The 18,001-nt window shown below is 39.1% G+C and overlaps 1 protein-coding gene across 1 annotated transcript in view; it reads right to left on the reverse strand.

Annotated features, from left to right (window-relative positions):
- ATP8A2 (ATPase phospholipid transporting 8A2) overlaps window positions 1-18,001 on the reverse strand; it is a 587,729-nt gene that overhangs the window by 286,341 nt on the left and 283,387 nt on the right. Inside the window, exon 25 of the mRNA XM_090273780.1 lies at window positions 11,493-11,665. Within this exon, the coding sequence (XP_090129906.1) occupies window positions 11,493-11,665 (173 nt within the window). The remainder of the gene's footprint in view (window positions 1-11,492; window positions 11,666-18,001) is intronic.

The following is an 18,001-nucleotide window of genomic DNA, read 5'->3' on the forward strand; positions in this document are numbered from 1 at the left end:
CATTTTAGTTCTAGGTGTACAACATACTAATTAGACATTCATACAACTTACAAAGTTAGTTGATCAAGCTAGTACCCATCTGACACCATACAGAGTACAATTATTATTGACTATATTCCCTATATATAGCAGATTTTCTTAAAGAAGAGCTTCTTGTATTCTCAGTCTTATACTAAAATATTTGCCTACATCTTAACCCTCTGAGTGCCATGTGTAATTCGAAATTTGGATCAACATGAGAAAAAGTTATACCAATATATAACCTGAGGTTAAAAAAAAAAGAACAAAACATAAAATACGAATTATTCCATTGTTATTTACATTTATAGTCATTGAAAAGAGTCGCTGGGAGCAACACTGGCACTTTTGGGAAAATTTGTCAGCATCGCCCACAGTGACGTTGGCACTCAAGGAGTGAACACACGTACTGCATCTCTCTACCAAATTATTTTACTAGCTCAGGACATAAACAACATAGTTGAAAGGTTAATTTATTTTTCTATTTCTCACCTGAAGGGGTTTTACATATAAACAGTGATACTATATAACTTTGAGCTGGAGGGAAAACAGAAATCCCTAATAGTTAAAAAGTTGACCTTGTAGAGTAACTGGTATAAATTATTTCCTACAATAGCTACTTAAGATGAAAACAGTCCTACCTAGAAAGGGATTGCTTTTACTACTTCAGATTAATACTCCAAAGTCTCCAATATGTCAGTCTTTACAAGGGTTAATGTAAAGCTATTTTTTATAGGCTACAAAATCTATATCAATTTAATTTTCATCTCTGAGAAATACTGGTAAAACCTGTGGGTGACGTAACATTTTTAAAATTTTACACTTTTGGAAATTGTTTGTATTCAACATGGTGCTGGAGAACCTTTACATTTAAACACATTCATCTTCAGCAGAGTAACAATAAGGTGAGTTAGGACCAAATAAAACTGCTATAATCATTCAAATAATAGCATTCATATTAGAGCTAAACAAAAAGAATACCTGTCTAAAAATGAATTCTACCTTAATTGCATTTAATCAACAAATGGGCATACACATACTAAGCCATAGTACAAACAACCCAAGGATAAGTTTACACCTTGACAAGTTAATAATACTCTCTGGAATAAAACGTCAAAGGAGGAAGCTGACTTATACCTAAACATGTATGATGCTGAGAAATCACATCATGAATGAAACTAAAGAAAAGTTTTATTTTTGCAAGTGTATGATTGGATCCCTACCAATGTGGAGGCCAACTAAAACACAATCTGTGGTACAATTCTAATTAGTGTGTCGGAACTCTGTTTTGATATAATTTTTGTGTGTGGTTCACAGGCTGAAAGATACCACACACAAAATGAATAATGTTCTGAGACTTCCTATTATTATTCATTATGCCTCATTTATGTAAAAAGCTAAGCCAGTTCTTTTCTATACTAGGTAGTCTAAGATAGGACAGATATACAGGTTTTGACATGCAGTCTGAGTCATAGGCTTAACAGAGTCCAGAAAATGGAAAAAAGAGTGCATCCGCTATGGGAAGGATATACTGTCAGTGTGTTAAAATCCTGGGCAGTTTTGTTCAATAGGATAATCTCCGCTGATTTCCTTTTAGATTCTGCTTATATAAGTATCCTGCCATAAATTAATCTCTCAACTGCTCCCCTTTCTTGGTAAGGCTATGATTACTAATCAGAAGAGAACATGGAAATCATCAAGTGTCTTTGCAAAAATTTAGCTAAAAAACTCTTACAGTGATATTTAAATAAAAAAAATAAACACACAAATAAAACAAAACCTGTTAATCTGAATATCCAATAACTAGGAATAAGTTGAACTAATTGTTTTCACATAACAGAACACTATTAAGCTTTTAAAAAACATTTTATATTACTATTTGACATAGCAACGGTTTCTAACCTTTTTACTTCACATGTTGTGAACAGTCTAACTCTCTTCCAATACTATATATTTGAACTGAAAGAGATCTAGATTTCAACACCAATTGCTAACAGTGAGCAATGATCTCTAGCCGGTGGGGTTGTGAATGCTGTTTTCTTTCTTCTTGCTTATCTGCATTTTCTAGTTTTTCTATAAGAAATATAAATCACTCTTTGAATTAGAAAAACAAACCCAAAAAGTTTTTAGAAAAAAGTCATTGTGCCTCCTCTACCTTCTTCATTTGACTCTTTCTATGGCATCACAGTAGGTTTATACATGTTTATCTTTGAATCTATCCTGAAAGACAGAAGTCTAAACACATCCGAGAATATAAATGATGTCTTCTGGAGTCCTTCATGTGCACATCCAGTGAAAATCCCTGCTGTGGTGTTTTCTTTTCACTCCATCTTTTGCCCAGGGACATAATGTCATAAATCATTTTGGCTAGTGTGGCGCTTCTGGGGCCCTGAGCATCATCTGTGTCTGCAGGGAGGCGTGGTGTGGCCGTACACCACTTTCCTTACAGGGAGGAGCCTGATGATTCTTTCATGACTCTTCTTGATAATAGACACTAACTTGTCAAATATTTGAGTGTTCTAAAGAGGTCAGCGTCCCCCTCACCCTGAGTCTGAGCCTACAAAATTTATGTCTTTTGTGGCAAAAAAGCTTCAAAGAAAAAGTAAAACTGAGACAACATGAAAGACAATCATTTTTTTAAAAAGAGAAAACAGGAAGGAGACAACAGAGTGCTCCTTCTTGAACATATCGAAAACCATTTACACAATTTCTACGTGATTTTTACTCCATTGGAGAATGACAAATCCTACAGGACTTGATGCTAACTAGGTTTCAACAAATTCTAGTTTAAAAACCATGTTAAAAGCGATAGCCTTTATTAGAAGCTGCAAGTATGTGACTAGGCGTTAGTTGATGTAGTCAACTACGTGATCTAAGAGTCCTGATATTCAGATCTAGGATTCAGTGTTAATCTGTCCATTACTACTAAAACCATGTGCAAGATGATATGATTTTTCTTTTTTTGATTAAAAAAATATTTAATATGCTTTATTGATTATGCTGTTACAATTGCCCCAATTTCTTTTCCCTTTGTTCCCCTCCACCCAGTGGCCCCCCTCCCTCCAGTTGTCCCCCCCCCTTAGTCCATGCCCATTGGTTGTGCATATAGTTCTTCTCAACATCTTCCTATCTACTCCACTCCCTCCTACTATGCTTCTTAATTCCTGTACCATCTCCCTCCCTTTCCCCACTTCCCACTCCCTGCTGACCTCCCCATATATGTTCTGCATGCCTATAATTCTCTTCTCACTCTCATTGCCTACTTAGTTTGCCTTCGTTTCAATTCCCTAGCTTCTGTTGTTGGTTATTGTGTTACAGTTTTCATTTTAATGTTCATAGTTTTGATCCTCTTTCTCCTAAACAAGTCCCTTTGACATTTCATATAACAGTGGTTTGGATCTGATGAACTCCTTCAGTTTTACTTTGTCCTGGAAGTACTTTCTCTGCCCTTCTATTCTGAATGACATCTTCTCTGAATAGAGTAGCCACGGTTGTAGGTTTTTGCTTTTGATTACTTTGAATATTTCTTGCCAGTCCCTTCTTGCCTGCAGAGTTCCTTTTGAGAAATCAGCTGATAGTCTTATTGGGACCCCTTTGTACATAATTCTCTTCTTCTCTCTTGCTGCTTTTAAGATTCTCTCTTTATCCTTAATTTTTGACATTTTGATTATAATGTGTCTTGGAGTGGTTCTCCGTGGGTCCAGTTTTTTTGGGAACTATCTGTTATTTCCTGGACCTATAAGACTATTTCCTCCCCCAAGTTAGGGAAGTTCTGCTTCATTATTTTTCACCTAAATTTTCAATTTCTAGTTCTTCTTCTTCACCTTCTGGCAACCCTATGATTTGGATGTTGGCCCACTTACAGCCGTCCCATAGGTTTCTGAGCCTCTCCTCATTTTCCTCACTGTTAGTTTCCTTTGTTCCTTCCCTATGCTCTGATTTATTGTATAGTTCCCTGGTTTTATTCCCCTCACCACTTGTTTTGTATGTGTTTTCATTCATTTCAGCAGGACTAGCCTTCATTCCTTCCCCGTCTTATTTAAGATCTGCTGTCAGGTCTGTAATCATTCTTCTTTTTTTTTTTTTTAAGTATATTTTATTGATTATTTTGTTACAGTAGTTCCAATTTTTTCCCCTTTGCTCCCCTCTGCCAAGTACCCCTCTTCCCTCCAGCAATCCTACCCCCCTTAGTTCATGTCTAGGTCATGCATATAAGTTCTTTGGCTTTATCCTTTCCTATGTTATTCTTAACTTCCCCCTGTCTATTTTGTACCAACTGATTATGCTTCTTAATCCCTGCACCATACTCCTGTTTCTCCCCCTCCCCCCTCCCAGCTGATAACCCTCCCAAAGATCCCCATACCTATGATTCTGTTCCTATTCTGGTTTACTTAGTTGGATATTGTTTTTATTTTTTGGATTCAGTTGTTGATAGTTGTGAGTTTGTTTTCATTTTAGTGTTCATAGTTTTTATCCTCTTTTTCTTAAGTAAGGCCCTTTAACATTTCATATAATAATGGCGTGGTGATGATGAGCTCTTTTAGCTTTACCTTGTCTGGAAAGCACTTCATCTGCCCTTCCATTGAATACTCCTTGCCAGTCTCTTCCTGCCTGCAAAGTGTTCTCTGAGAAATCAGATGATAGTCCTATATGCACCACCCTGTAGGCAACTCTCTGCCTCTCTCTTGGTGCCCCCCAGGACTCTCTCTTTATCTTCCACCTTTGGTATCTCAATCCTGATGCGCTCTGGTGTGGTCCCCTCTGGGTCCAGCTCACCCAGGATCCTCTGTGCTTCCCAGACCTGTCTGTCCATCTCCTTCACAAAATTTGGGAAGTTTTTCTCATTTTTTTCAATTCTTGCTTCCTCATTCTGCACTGGTTGACTGTTTTTTTCTTCCTTATGTTCCAAATCATTGATTTGAACCCCTGTTTCCTTCCCTTTATTATTGGTTTTGTGTGGATTTTCCTTCGTTGCACTTAGCATAGCCTTCACTTATGCGTTTGCCATACTCAAGTATATCTGTCAAGCCTGTGAGCATCTTCATCACCAGTGTTTTGAATTCTGCATCTGTTAGGTTGTCTGTCTCCTCATCTGTTAGGCTGGCTATCTCCTCGTCGCTTAGTTCTCCCACTGGAACCTTGATCCATTCCCCTTTTTGGGCCATACTTCTCTCTCTCTTCATTCTGACAGGATCCTGTGTTTGTTTGCCTCTGCATCCCAGGTAGAGTTGTCATTCCTGTTACGTTGTAAGGGGCAGAGCCCTAGGGATTCATCAGTACAGGGTGACCTGTTTCACCACATTGTGGTGTTGTATGTGGGGGAGCGGTCCGAGAGGGAACAATGCCGCCTGCCCAGCACTCGCCCCCCTTCCAGGCATCACTCCCACCTCTGCACTGGACTGGCACCCCTTTAGTTGCTGCCCCGGCTGTCGTTCCAGAAGGGGTGGGTTTGCGAACATTCTAGGACCATGAGGGCCCTTTAAACAAACAGACTCTGCTGAGAGACCAGCAGTTTCTGCCTCCACCCCAACCCCCACTGGTCTGCACAGTCAGAAGTAATGAGGCTTGATTTTCCCTGGTGCTGGGACTGCGAGCTGCTAGGTCCGGTCAGGAGCTAGGAACACTGCCCAGGTGTCCCTCCTGACTTTAAAATGTGTGACTACACTTTCTGCTCGCCTGCCGCCGCCGCCACCACCACCACCACCACAGCTGCTGCTGCCACCACACCGCATCCTTTCCTCCTGGCTCCGCCCAGCCTACCTGTCTGGATGAGTATTTCTTCTTTATATCTTTGTTTGCTGGACTTCCATGCAGTTTGATTTTCTGGAACTTCTGGTTGTCTCTAGTTTTGAGGTAGTTGTATTCCTTCTTAGTTGTGGAGGGAGATGCAGCGTGTCTGTCTATGCTCCATCTTGGCTGTAAGTCTCTGTAAGCATTCTTATAACCAAACTCTGAACTGTGCCTCAGAAAGATTTCCTATCTGGGATCTCTATCATGATCTCTGCCATACCTAGTATGCTATCAAAAGGCTCTGGTGAGTCAGAAGAAAGTGGTACAGTCTGTCCACTGAGACAGTGGGGAAGACCAGGAGTGAGAAGATACCCAGGTAAGGGGACTGTGACTAATTCAGTTTACATATTTTGAATTTAAGGTCCCCAGAGAATGTTAGTGTGCAAACGTCCCAGGCATAGATGGATGTACAGATCTAAAGGCTCAAGAAAGGGATCATGCTGGACTGAGGAAATCATCTATTGTCAACCCCGACTACTCATGAAAGTCAAGAGGGGAGTTTCTAAAATTTCTAGAGTTCTGAATTAATTGTTCTAGGAATGGCTTGGGGAATCAGAATCTTTTCTGTTTGTTTTCTTTCAACAAAGATTTCATTCAAATGAGTGAAACTGCCATTCAACATTTCATTTTTTTTTTACATTCAAAAACCTTTTCATTTAAATAAATTATTTTATTCATTTGTTTATATTTTTAAGGCAAAGTTCACATAATGTTAACCAATATAAAGAGTAACAGTGGCATTTATTTTATCACAATGTTGTACAACCGTCACCACTACCTAGTTCCAAAACATTTTCATCATCCCCACAAGGAAATCCTCTACCCATTAAACAGCTGCTCTCCATTCCTCTTCTTCCTAGTCCCTGGCAACCACTGATCTGCTTTCTATCTGTATGTATTTGCTTATTCTGCATATTTTATATGAATGTAATCATATTATATGTGGTCTTTTGTGACTGGCTCCTTTCACTAGGTATTTCTTTGAGGCTCATCCATGTTGTACCAGGTACCAGTGTTTCATTTAGGTTTTTTATGGCTGAATAATATTCCAGTGTGTAAATATACCACATTTGTTTGTCCATTCATCTACCAATGGACACTTAGGTCATTTTCTCCTTTTAATTATTGTGAATAATGCTGCTATGAACTTACACATACAAGTATTTGTTTGATTACCAGTTTTTAACACTTGGGTGTATACCTAGGAGTGGGATTACTGGGTCGTAAGGTAATTCTGTGTTTAACTTTTTGTGGGGAAAAAAAGCTGTATAATTCAATGTGAATCTCGTGTTTAGAATCACTAGTGTAGGAGCTGGATGAGGCCATGAGAATAAATGAAATGCACTATGGAGAAGGTAGGGAGTGGGAATATTGTAAGGTCAAAGGCAAGACCTTGAAAAAAAGAAAACATTTAAAAGCTGCCAGAAAAAGAGCCAATGAGGGAGATGTATGACAAGGAAGAGGTGTTGCAGAAACAGAGAACCCGAAAGGGAACTATTGATACCAAAGCAAAGAAGGAATCAAGAAAGAAATTGGGAGTTCACAGCATATGGCAAGATAGAAGTTCCTGGAGATGTGGGATCCTCAGCTTCACTGAGGGTCCAGTTCAAGGAGTTGGGGCTTACATGAAATGTAAAGAAGTAGGGATGAGGCAAGTACTATACTATATACTCTTATTCATTATTTGCTTTGAAAAGGCAAAGACCATATCTCATCTCTCTTTTCTCCCATGACACCCAGGAACATATGATGCAAGTATCAAGCCCACAGATAAAACCTTACTGGACCTACCCATTTATACCTCATCAAATACTGTGTCAATGTCGCTGCCAGGGAGAGCAATAACCTGCAGGAGAGTACTGACTGGGAACTATTCTGTTGACTGTATTATGATCCTCTAGGATTTTAACTACATGGAAAATATTTGGGTATAACAATGGATAATTAGCAAAATAATTTCATTCTAATCTCAGGAAAAATAGTTAACAAGTTCTTACATTTTTCTTCTTTTTGCTGCCTAAAATATTGTTTTAATTTAAAAGTATTTATCCATTTTTACACATTCACCAGTCTCTGAGCCAATACTGACGGGAGACAATGCTTCATGATTTCACTGAAAAAATATTTTCTGAAATAAATTATTTTCTTTTATGATTAAAGAGTAACTTCTACAACTATTACATTTTAAAAATGAAAATTAAGAGTTATGGTCAGCTTTACGTTTGAAGTCACATATTAACTTTAACTTAAGTTTAAGTTCTCAATGAATAGTAAGCACATCTGAAGTGTACACATGCTTTTTTTTTTTAAGTATGTGTTAATTTTTTTTTCAATCTTAAGTGTGAGAACAGCCAAGAAATGTCTCCTAGAGTGGCAAAGTGCGCCATCCTGGATTCCTTTTCTCAATTAGTGCTTCTATTTTGTAGACAGTAACAGTATTTAATTTGAAATTTCCTCTTTCTGTGCCAATTCCAGTTGGAAGCCCTTCCTGTGAAGGCTTTAAGTGTGCAGCTTTATGTGACACACAAAACACTCAGAGCAGCCAAAGGGAGAAGGAGAAAAAGATGTTTTTCTTTAGTATCAAGCACCTGGCAAGAAAAACAAATGTAGAGCCTGGACAGCATTCCTGCCTCTCCCCCGAGAGTCCAGACGGACTCGTTTTGATTTCCCTTTGAAAAACCATGAAGTTAGAGCACATTTGCTTTGATTTACAGTTTAGCAGACTTTTCTGTGTTGTTCCTTGTTGTTTCTGCTGCTGCTGCTGCTGCTGCTGCTTGTTTCTGCTCACCAAGTCAGGGTGCGGCCCCTTGACTGACGTGGCCGTTGGCAGGGAGAGGGTTACAACCACAACTCCTGGCCCTGGGTGGGACAGTGACAACTGTGAGTGCTGAGGCCTTCACAGAAGCCAGGTACCACTTGTGCAGCAACTTCACAATGTAGACACAAGGAGGAAACGATGAGAAAAAGTACCTCCCCTCCACTGTTTCTGCTCTTCCTACCATTTGCTGGTCCCTGATCTATCCTGCCCAGATAGAATCATGGGAAGAGAGCACAGTGTCATTTGCTCATACAAGAGAGCTTGTTAGACATGACATCAAAGCACAGGGACAAAAGACAAAACTGATTAAACGGATTTCAAAATTAAAGTATTTTCTGCTGCAAACATTACCATCAATAAAGTGAAAGCACAACCTACAGAATGGGAGGAAATATTTGTAAATCATGTTATCTGATTAGATACCTATATTCAGAGTATATAAGGGACTCATACAACTCAATAATTTTTTCAAAATCTGTTTTTTAAAATGTAGGAAGGACTTGAATAGACATTTCTCCAAAGAAGACAAATGTCTAATAAGCACATGAAAAGATGCTGAACATCATTAACCATCAGGGAAATGCAAATCAAAACCACAGTGAACTACCACTTCACACCCACTGGGCTAACCAATTAAAAAGATGGATTTTAACAAGTGTTAGCATGGATGAAAAGAAACTAGGACACTCCCACATACCTGGTGGGAACATACAAAAGTGTAGCCACTTTGGGAACCAATATAACAGCTCTTCAAATGGTTAAACAGAGTTATAACCTGACCCAGCACTTCCTCTCTGAGGTATATACCCAAGAGAAATGAAACCATATGTCCACACAAAAACCTGTAATGAATTTTCATAGCAACATTACTCATAACAGTCAAAAGGATAAACAATCCAAAGGTTAATCAAAATGGATAAGAAACATGGGGCATATCCATACAATGGAATATTATTCAGAATAAAAAGGAGTGAAGTACTAACATATCCCACAACCTGAATGAACCTTGAAAACATGATGCTAAGGTAAAGAAACCGGTCAGAAAAAGACCACATCTTATGTGATTGCATTTATCCAAAGTCCTGAACAGGCAAATCTATAGAGACAAGAAAGCAGATTAGTGGTTGTTTAATAGTTGGGGTGGGGTGGGGGTGGGAGGGTGAAGGAATATGAGGATTGACTCATAATGGATGAGAGGGTTTCTTCTTGGAGTGATTAAAATATCCCACAATTGATTGTAGTGATGGTTACAAAACTCTGTGAATATACTAAAAGCTATTGAACTATACACTTTGGATGAGTTGCCTGGTATGTGAATTTAAGAAGTGTAAAAAGAGGCAGGGAGGCCATCATAAAACCAGTAGCATGGCATGTCATTTCTAGATGCTTTGGTCAATCCTCACTGTCCCAGGTCCCTCATAGCTGCACACATTTCCTGACTTAAAGGGAACACAGAGTTCTTCTTCACTGTTTCAAACAGATTTGAATTTGTTTCTCACCCCTGAACATCCTACAACCACGGGCACAAAAGCAACGTTCCTTTCCACCCTGGAGGCTCCCCAGTCAACCATTACAGCTCTCCTGGGCCTTTGCAGGGCATGTTCCAAATTAGGAAAAGGGGTCAGGTAGCAGAATAAAATGATAGAAAACTATTATTATGTGAACAGACAGTTCAGGGTTCTGGATTGGGGGGGTATTCATGGGGAAATGAGAACAGATTCTTTGATCTCATATAAGAACCACTGGTGGGTGGGGGTTAGTGAGGAGACCTGGGTGAGTCAACAGTCCTGAAGTCAGACAGGGGGCTTTCCCTCTGACTTGGTAGGATCCCATACAGGCAGTGTCATGAGAAGTGTGAGCAGAGAGAAAAGGAGGTACGGCAGGTGATGCCTTTGGGACTTTCTAGGGCAGAAATAGCAAGGCCATCTTGTCAGTGTGGCAACTGGTTATTCTAAAGTGACCTTGCCTGAACCCACACAAGGCATTCTTAAAGGGTTAACGCAGCAAGGAAGTTAAAAGTACTCTGATAACTGGCTTCTGGAAAAATATCATAGAAAACAATATTTAATAAAGTATAAAAAGTGTACAACCATAATGTGTAAGAGCACGCACAAATGAGATTATTACTCCAATAATTTTCAAAAAGCATTTAACCCCATACCAGGTACTATTTAAGCACAGTGCTTTCAGAAATCAAAAGCTCTTCTCTCACCTTTCAAGTTGTTTACTGAAATTTTGGGGTGGTGCTACTCAGCTCTCTAGTAGTTTCTTTATAATTCTATCTGACTTTCAAATATCTATCAGAACTGTACCTCGTATAGCCAGTAGTCAGTACGAAGTAACAACATCCACCCTAAACACCTTCCCAGATTTCATGGAAAGCCAACAAAGCCTTCTGGTTGGATCTTAACACAAAAATTGGCATAGCAAGGATTCAACTGATGCTCCTTGTTGATTGAAAAGAAATACCCATTGTACATCAGGAAAAAATGCACCAAAATCCCACAGGTCTTAGAAGTTGAGCTCAGTCATCCAGAACCAAGGAACCAAGTAGGTAGTAGGACCCATCTACCTTCCCACACTGGCTTAAGGTGGAGTTTTCCCAGTTTATCCGTCAGTGTGTCTATGACTGGAGGCTCTGGTTCTCCTTTTATCTTCTCAGAAGACAATAAATAAAACAAAAATGTAAACACCACTAATTCCCTTCCACAAAATCTGTGAATGGACAGTTAAATCCCTCTTTTTGTTTTGCATTCTTTATGAATTTGTACCCCTAGAATTCTTGTGCATCAATTTCTTTTCTATAAACACAGGACACAGACACGTCACAAGGTGAGTCTCACACCACCAGCCAGCACAGGCCTACCTGCAGCAGATGACCGCTTTGCATGAGAGCGCCAAGTCTAGGAAGCTCCTCCTCACTTCAAAGGAGAGGGCATACTTGAGGGTGTGGCCGTCGATGATGAGGGCCATGTCGTTCTCCTTGCCCAACAAATTCCCAAGGTCTGTGCAGTGTTGAGTAATGGCTGCCCTTGTTGCCTGAAACAAAGTTGGGGGTAGTCAGATTTTTGTGTGTTTATCAAAACCAAAACAGAAATCAAAAGTAAGTTCCTGGAAGTGAGAACATGATCATTCTAATAAAAAATATATGTAATGTAATATGTGTAATATATAATGCAAACAGACTTCAACTTGGTATAGTTATATATTAAAATTTCATTGGACTGCTTGCTAGCTCTGTTTCATTAAAGAAAACCTCCTCATAGTGATATTTGCATTTGATATTTACAATAATCATCCTGGTTGCAGCTACAGCTGATCTAGGGCATCCAAATTCTTCTGCACTGGAATTGGAATTGCTAAGGTCTTTACAACTATCTTTCTCCTCCTTCCCTTATACTATTGCAATATATGCATATTCTTCTTGGTGCCCCTAGAAACTCCATATAAACAAATGTGCTTTTTGGGGAAATAAACATTGCTGGTTTAAATAGCAAATGTTCCTCAGTTTGCACAAGGTAATCTTCAAAGTATCCAAGAGATATTAACATATATAAAAATAACACAAAAGGTTAATGTATAGTGTCTGCTGAGATCTTCAGATGAAACCATTTCTCTCTTTGGATCATCAGAGTAAGAAAATTGATTATTTTTTCATGTAACAGAAAGTATCTAATCAAATTAAACTACCAATACATTTTAAAATATTGCTACCAGCCTAAATAAGTGCCTTGGTGTGACATCTATTCTCAGATAAAATTAAAGCATAGAACCATTCTTAGGATTTTTTAAAAATGATGTTCTGATCTTCCCAGGAAATTTATGACTATGAATAGGATATCTGGTTCAACTATAAGAATGTAATTTTTGGCTTATAATAAAAAATCTGGTTTAAGTTAATCAGGGAAGCACTACAGTCTGCTGAATACTAAGTTACATTTACATGTAATTTATCATATAATAACATAAATTACAGTCAAAGAAATAAGCTGAATGAACAGGAATCCTTCTACCCCTTATTAAATTGAGGATCAGCTACCATCATGAAGTAAGAAACAGACTGTAATGTCTTTCTGCTCAGTTTTCATTCTCAGCAAGAGGCACTTGGCAATATCACAAAGATGTATTTAAGGCATGATTGTGTCTAGAGCAGATTTTCTGTGGTCAGATAGCCTGAGGTCTAGTCCTAGCTCTCCACTTATTATTACCTCTGTGACCTTGGGCAAAACATTTAACTTCTTTAAATTAAAATTTTCTCATAAAAAATGGAGCTAAGTATATTTATATGATAGCCCTTTTATTATGAACAATTGAGCTCTACAATGTAACCTACACAGCACTGGCCTTAGCACATAGTATGCACTAAATCAAACTCATTCTTTCTTCGCTACTACTCATTCATTAAGGATTTCCTATCTCAAGGATACATCATTGACAAAGCCTCCTTTGTCAATGTAATAAAATAATTTACAGAATGGTGCTCTAAGAATAAAAATTAAATTGTCTTTTACTAAAAATAAAGGAAACTTTATGCTTCTTATTCTTAATTAGTTGAGTAATTCTGAATCTCAAACAAAACACCTATGTTTACCTGATCTGTGCAAACAGCCTGACCTTCAGGATTTATGTGGAGAGAAGAAATTCCACCCACTTAGGGAAATCCCAGCTTGGCAGCCAGGGTATGTCCACCAGGGAACTCAGACAGGTCTGGGCAATTCTGGATGGTGTGCCTGCCAAGGGTCAATGTGTGGCAGAGAAAATCCTCCTGGGTAATAAGGATGAGTCAAGGTACACATTTTGGTCCGCAGACAATGTGTCAATGCTCTCACAGGGGCAGAATCTAGCCCAGTGTCCTTTATTCCTATCAGCTTCCCCCATCTACTTTTGAAGGAAACGGCCAAAGAATAAAAACCTGAGGCCTGGCTGGTGTTCCTCAGTGGATTGAGTGCCAGCCTGTGAACCCAAAGGTCACCAGTTGGATTCCTGGTCAGGGCATGTGTCTGGGTTGTAGGCCAGGTCCCTGGTTGGAGGTATGTGAGAGGCAACCGAGCTACGTATCTCTCACACATTGCTGTTTCTCTCCTTCTCTTTATCTCTCCCTTCCCCTCTCTCTTAAAAGTAAATAAAATTTAAAAATAAAAAAGAATAAAAATCTGAGCTGTGGTAGCCATTGCCTGTGGCTTTTTTTTAAAAAAATGGGGGGCATAGTACCCGTGGAGCAACGTAGAGATAGTAATATTATGAAAGGTATATTTGCTACTCGGGTTCTTTCTGGAGCACGTGTGAGGACAGACTGGACACCGACGACGTGCCTTCCTCAGTCAGAGGAGGGGGAGGCTCCACGTTTTGGCAGCTGAGCACCTGCCGGCATGCGAGGCTCCAGGGCATGAGCAGGGAGGTGCCACAAGAATGAGCCTGAGCACTGGGAACATGAATGGCAGAAATGTGGTAACAGAAAACTATGTTCTTGTGACATTCACAATCTCCCCCTGCCCCCAAAATAATTGTAGGGGAAGGACCTGAAAGGAAGCTGGGGTTTTAATAGCGGTAGGAGGGGACAGAGAGGATGTGTGTCCAGCACACATCGACGCTTGGCAGGCATACCTTCCAGAGAGGCTCTCTTCCTGAGAACCTCTTACTATGCCACAGCCTGCCCTGACCTTGGAAACAGGGCTGATGCAGAGTTAAAATGCTTTCGAGATGAACCATGAAAAATGCTATGGACTGAATGTTTGTATCCCTTCCAGAATTCATGTTGAAAGCCCAAACCCCAGTGTGATAGTATATGGAGGTGGGGTCCTTTGGGACATGATTGCTTCATGCAGGTGGAGCCTCACAATCTGATTATTGCCCTTAGAAGAAAAATAGGAGAGCTTCTTCCCCATCTTCTTTCCCCCACTCTATTTTTATCTCCCCCTCCAGATACATGAGAACATGAGTCAAACCAATTATAGTCAGCCAACCAAGATATAGTTATCAGTTATAGCAGTACCTACTATGCTCCCATGGTGATAAAAAACAATAAATATTCCAATACCAAGAACACATGTTCTATATTATCTACCCCTATAAATATTACAATGCACACAATTAAGAATGAAATAATGAAAACTTAATATTCTGTTTATGGGTAGATCCTAGATATCACCACCAGCATATCCTACCTGCTTTGGCTCATTTTTAGTGGTTGGCTATTATACTAAATTGTAAATTCCATAAAGGCAGAAACTCCTTTGGCGTCTAATCATGCTAACCCATAGCAAGTGCTCAATTAACATGCTGACTTCGTAAATGAACTGACATGCCTACGTTATGATTTTAAACATGCATTGTAATATCTCTAAGATATCATTATGGGTTCTGGAGGCATTTATTTGACCTCCTGGTACACTTTACATTACAATTTCCTTAAGAATACTTGGCTCTTGGTCTTTCCTCCTCTTTGTCACCCGGCCTTTTTGTTTTGAACTTTTCCGGCTCCTAATCTCCCTTCTCACCGATTTTCCATCTTGTTCTTCCCTCACTTCCTCTGTTCAGAATCACACCTTTGTCTCTGAGATTGAAAACCCTTCCTACAGTGAAAACCTCTCCAGACCCATCCTTCTAATGCCTTGTCTCCAGCCTCCACTTGGTTTTAATCCCTGTGCTTTCAGTGCCCACTCAGCACTAATCTTTGATCAAACCCAGACTAGCTGGGTTCACCACACACGTGTGGCAGAATATAGGTCCCTTCTGTGCAGTTCTCAAGCAAGCCAACTGAAGGTATTACTATCACAAACAGTTCCTTATTCTCAAATGGACTATGATTCAAAAGTCTATTTGTAAGTTAGTTATTGGGCACTTAGAATCCATTTTCCCAAAGGAACGATGTTACAAATTGCGGTTGGATCCCAGAGCTTGTTAATGCCTATTTAGCTTAGTCGCTAAAATTATACTGCAGTCTCTTATTTTAATAAAAAACCAATTACTAAAAGTTACAATGGACTTAGCTGTTATGAGGGGCATAGGGAGTTGGAGCTGGGAGTTTCATTCCCAGAAGATACAAAACATTCCAAAATCTTTCATTACAATTTGCCTTTTAGGCATAATATTAAAATATATATTTCCAGCTTTTCATGCATGTTGTATAATTTTACTTTCTTTCACAATTAAAAACACACACAATTTAATGCCCAAAGCGAGTGCTGGTGACTACAGGCTGACCCCTTAGCCATGCCAACAGCTTATCTTTTTCCCACTTGTATTGTATTGGAAACCCACATTTCTTACCATTAAGGATAGCATTTTCCATTTTTAAAATGCAGTTATCTAAACATCGTACACAGTGCTACTCTGTGATCTCAGGAAATGGTCGTCTATCTGCTGATTAAGAGAGCAGAGGTTCATATGATGGGTCCTGAAGTAAAGGTGAAGTGCAACCTGCTCAACTTAGGAGCAGATGGGATCTGAAAGGTGGTTGGTTCTGTTCATCACTTTTTGGATTTAATAAACAAACCAAGAAAAATGAAAAATCTGGAACCTGGATGCATTTCTATCAATATACAAAGAGCAGGAATCTTTCCTCAAAATTAAAGAGTTGCAGCAACACTGAAATTCACCAAGGCAGGTAACCCTCTCCCTCTCTGTGAGCTTGGCAGCGTCATAAGGAATTTCTTAAATGCCATGATAGCAGCAGCTGCCTCTGCCCTCACTTTGATGTTCTGTAAATTCCAATGGCTCAGAGCTGATGATGCTGAAAATCAGGATGGTTCAAGTTTCGAGAGCAGCAATTCAACCAAATCATGCTTAGCCTTTAAGTTCAAGAGCAAACTCTCTTCTCCTGAATTAACCTTGGGCTAGAGAGTATTTAACAATAATGATCATCCCCAAGACCATGGGTTCAGAATGTTTTTTTTTCCATTCCATCCATCTACTTTTCTTGTCCCTTGACAACTGTCAGATACATCTTTTCTCACCACTGTACTCTCCCATTCTTTAGATCTTTCCCACTGCCCAGCATCTCGTACCAGGTACAGCTGCATTCACCATATTCCTGCCTCTTTCATTTTCTCCCCTACCGTTTTCATTTCCAATATGATCATACCTCTTTCTTGACAGCATTAAGACTCTCAAAACTTTTGCATTTATGAACCTTAACGGGTGTGAAAGTTTGTGAAACTTAAGACAGAGCACAAGTCCAGCAAACTCATTATAGGCTAATAACAAAGGTCAAGGCTAAAATCAAGTTAATTATATGTAGTCTCTACTGCCAGCTGCTGGTGCCAGCAGAGCTGATTGTCTTTTGCTCTGGATGTTGATTTACTCTAATCTATAAATATCTCTAAATTTAGAGTTCATTAGTAGATAAGAGAAATCTCTGTAAAATGTGTAACGTTTCAAGGATTTCCTATAACACTAATAATTTCAAGACAGATGACATAATATCTCACAGGCATTAAGCAAACATTCTCAAGAGACAATGTGGCCTCTTGTTTACAAGCATCCAGGCGCCAGTCTGGCACCTTCAAGTCACATTTTACCTCCACTTTCATCAAGCATTTCTCTAAACTGGCCATCTCTACCTCCCTCAAAATATTTCAATCTCCAATAAAAAATTCTAATCTTTACAATAAAACAACCCCCAATTTACTGAATTCATACTATCATATAAGCTTCTATAGTTTTCTTTGTTTTGTTTTTGGTTAATCAGCTTCACTGAGTTATAATTTACATAAAGTTGAGTCAGTTCAATGTGTTTTGCCAAAGGTATACAGTCATGTAATCTCTTCCACATTCGAGATACAAAATATTTGCATCACCCAAAACCTTCCCTCCTGCCATGCTGTAGGCAATCCTCATCCCCTAAAAATCACCCATCTACTTCTGTCACTAGAGCTTTGTCTCTTCTATAACGCCATGGAAATAGAATCACATTTATAGTCCTTTCTGCCTGGCCTATTCATTCAGAATAATGCTTTGAGAATTGTCCAATGTTGTGGCATGCATCAGTAGTTTATTCCTGTTTGTTTCCAAGTAGTAGTCCAATCTATGAACATACCACAATTTGTTTATTCATTCATTCATTCATTCATTCATCCATTAGTATATACTTGTCTTGTTTCCAGTTTTAGGATATTGTGAATAATTCTATTTGTATTTATATTTGTAAATATTTGTAACCTAGTCTTTGTGTGGACATAGTTTTTATTTCTCTTGGGTAGATACGTAAGACTGGAACTACTCTGTCATATCATCTGTGCAGATACATGCAGAGCAAGTATATGCTTAACTGTATAGAAACTGTGAGACTGTTCTCCAAAGTGGTTGCATTATGCCATATTCTCACCAGTCCCGTCTGAGTGTTCTAGCTACTTCCATCCTTGCCAACAGTTGTTA

Source organism: Furipterus horrens, unplaced genomic scaffold, assembly GCF_987537825.1.
Source record: "Furipterus horrens unplaced genomic scaffold, mFurHor1.1.pri manual_scaffold_4, whole genome shotgun sequence".
NCBI lineage: Eukaryota > Metazoa > Chordata > Mammalia > Chiroptera > Furipteridae > Furipterus > Furipterus horrens.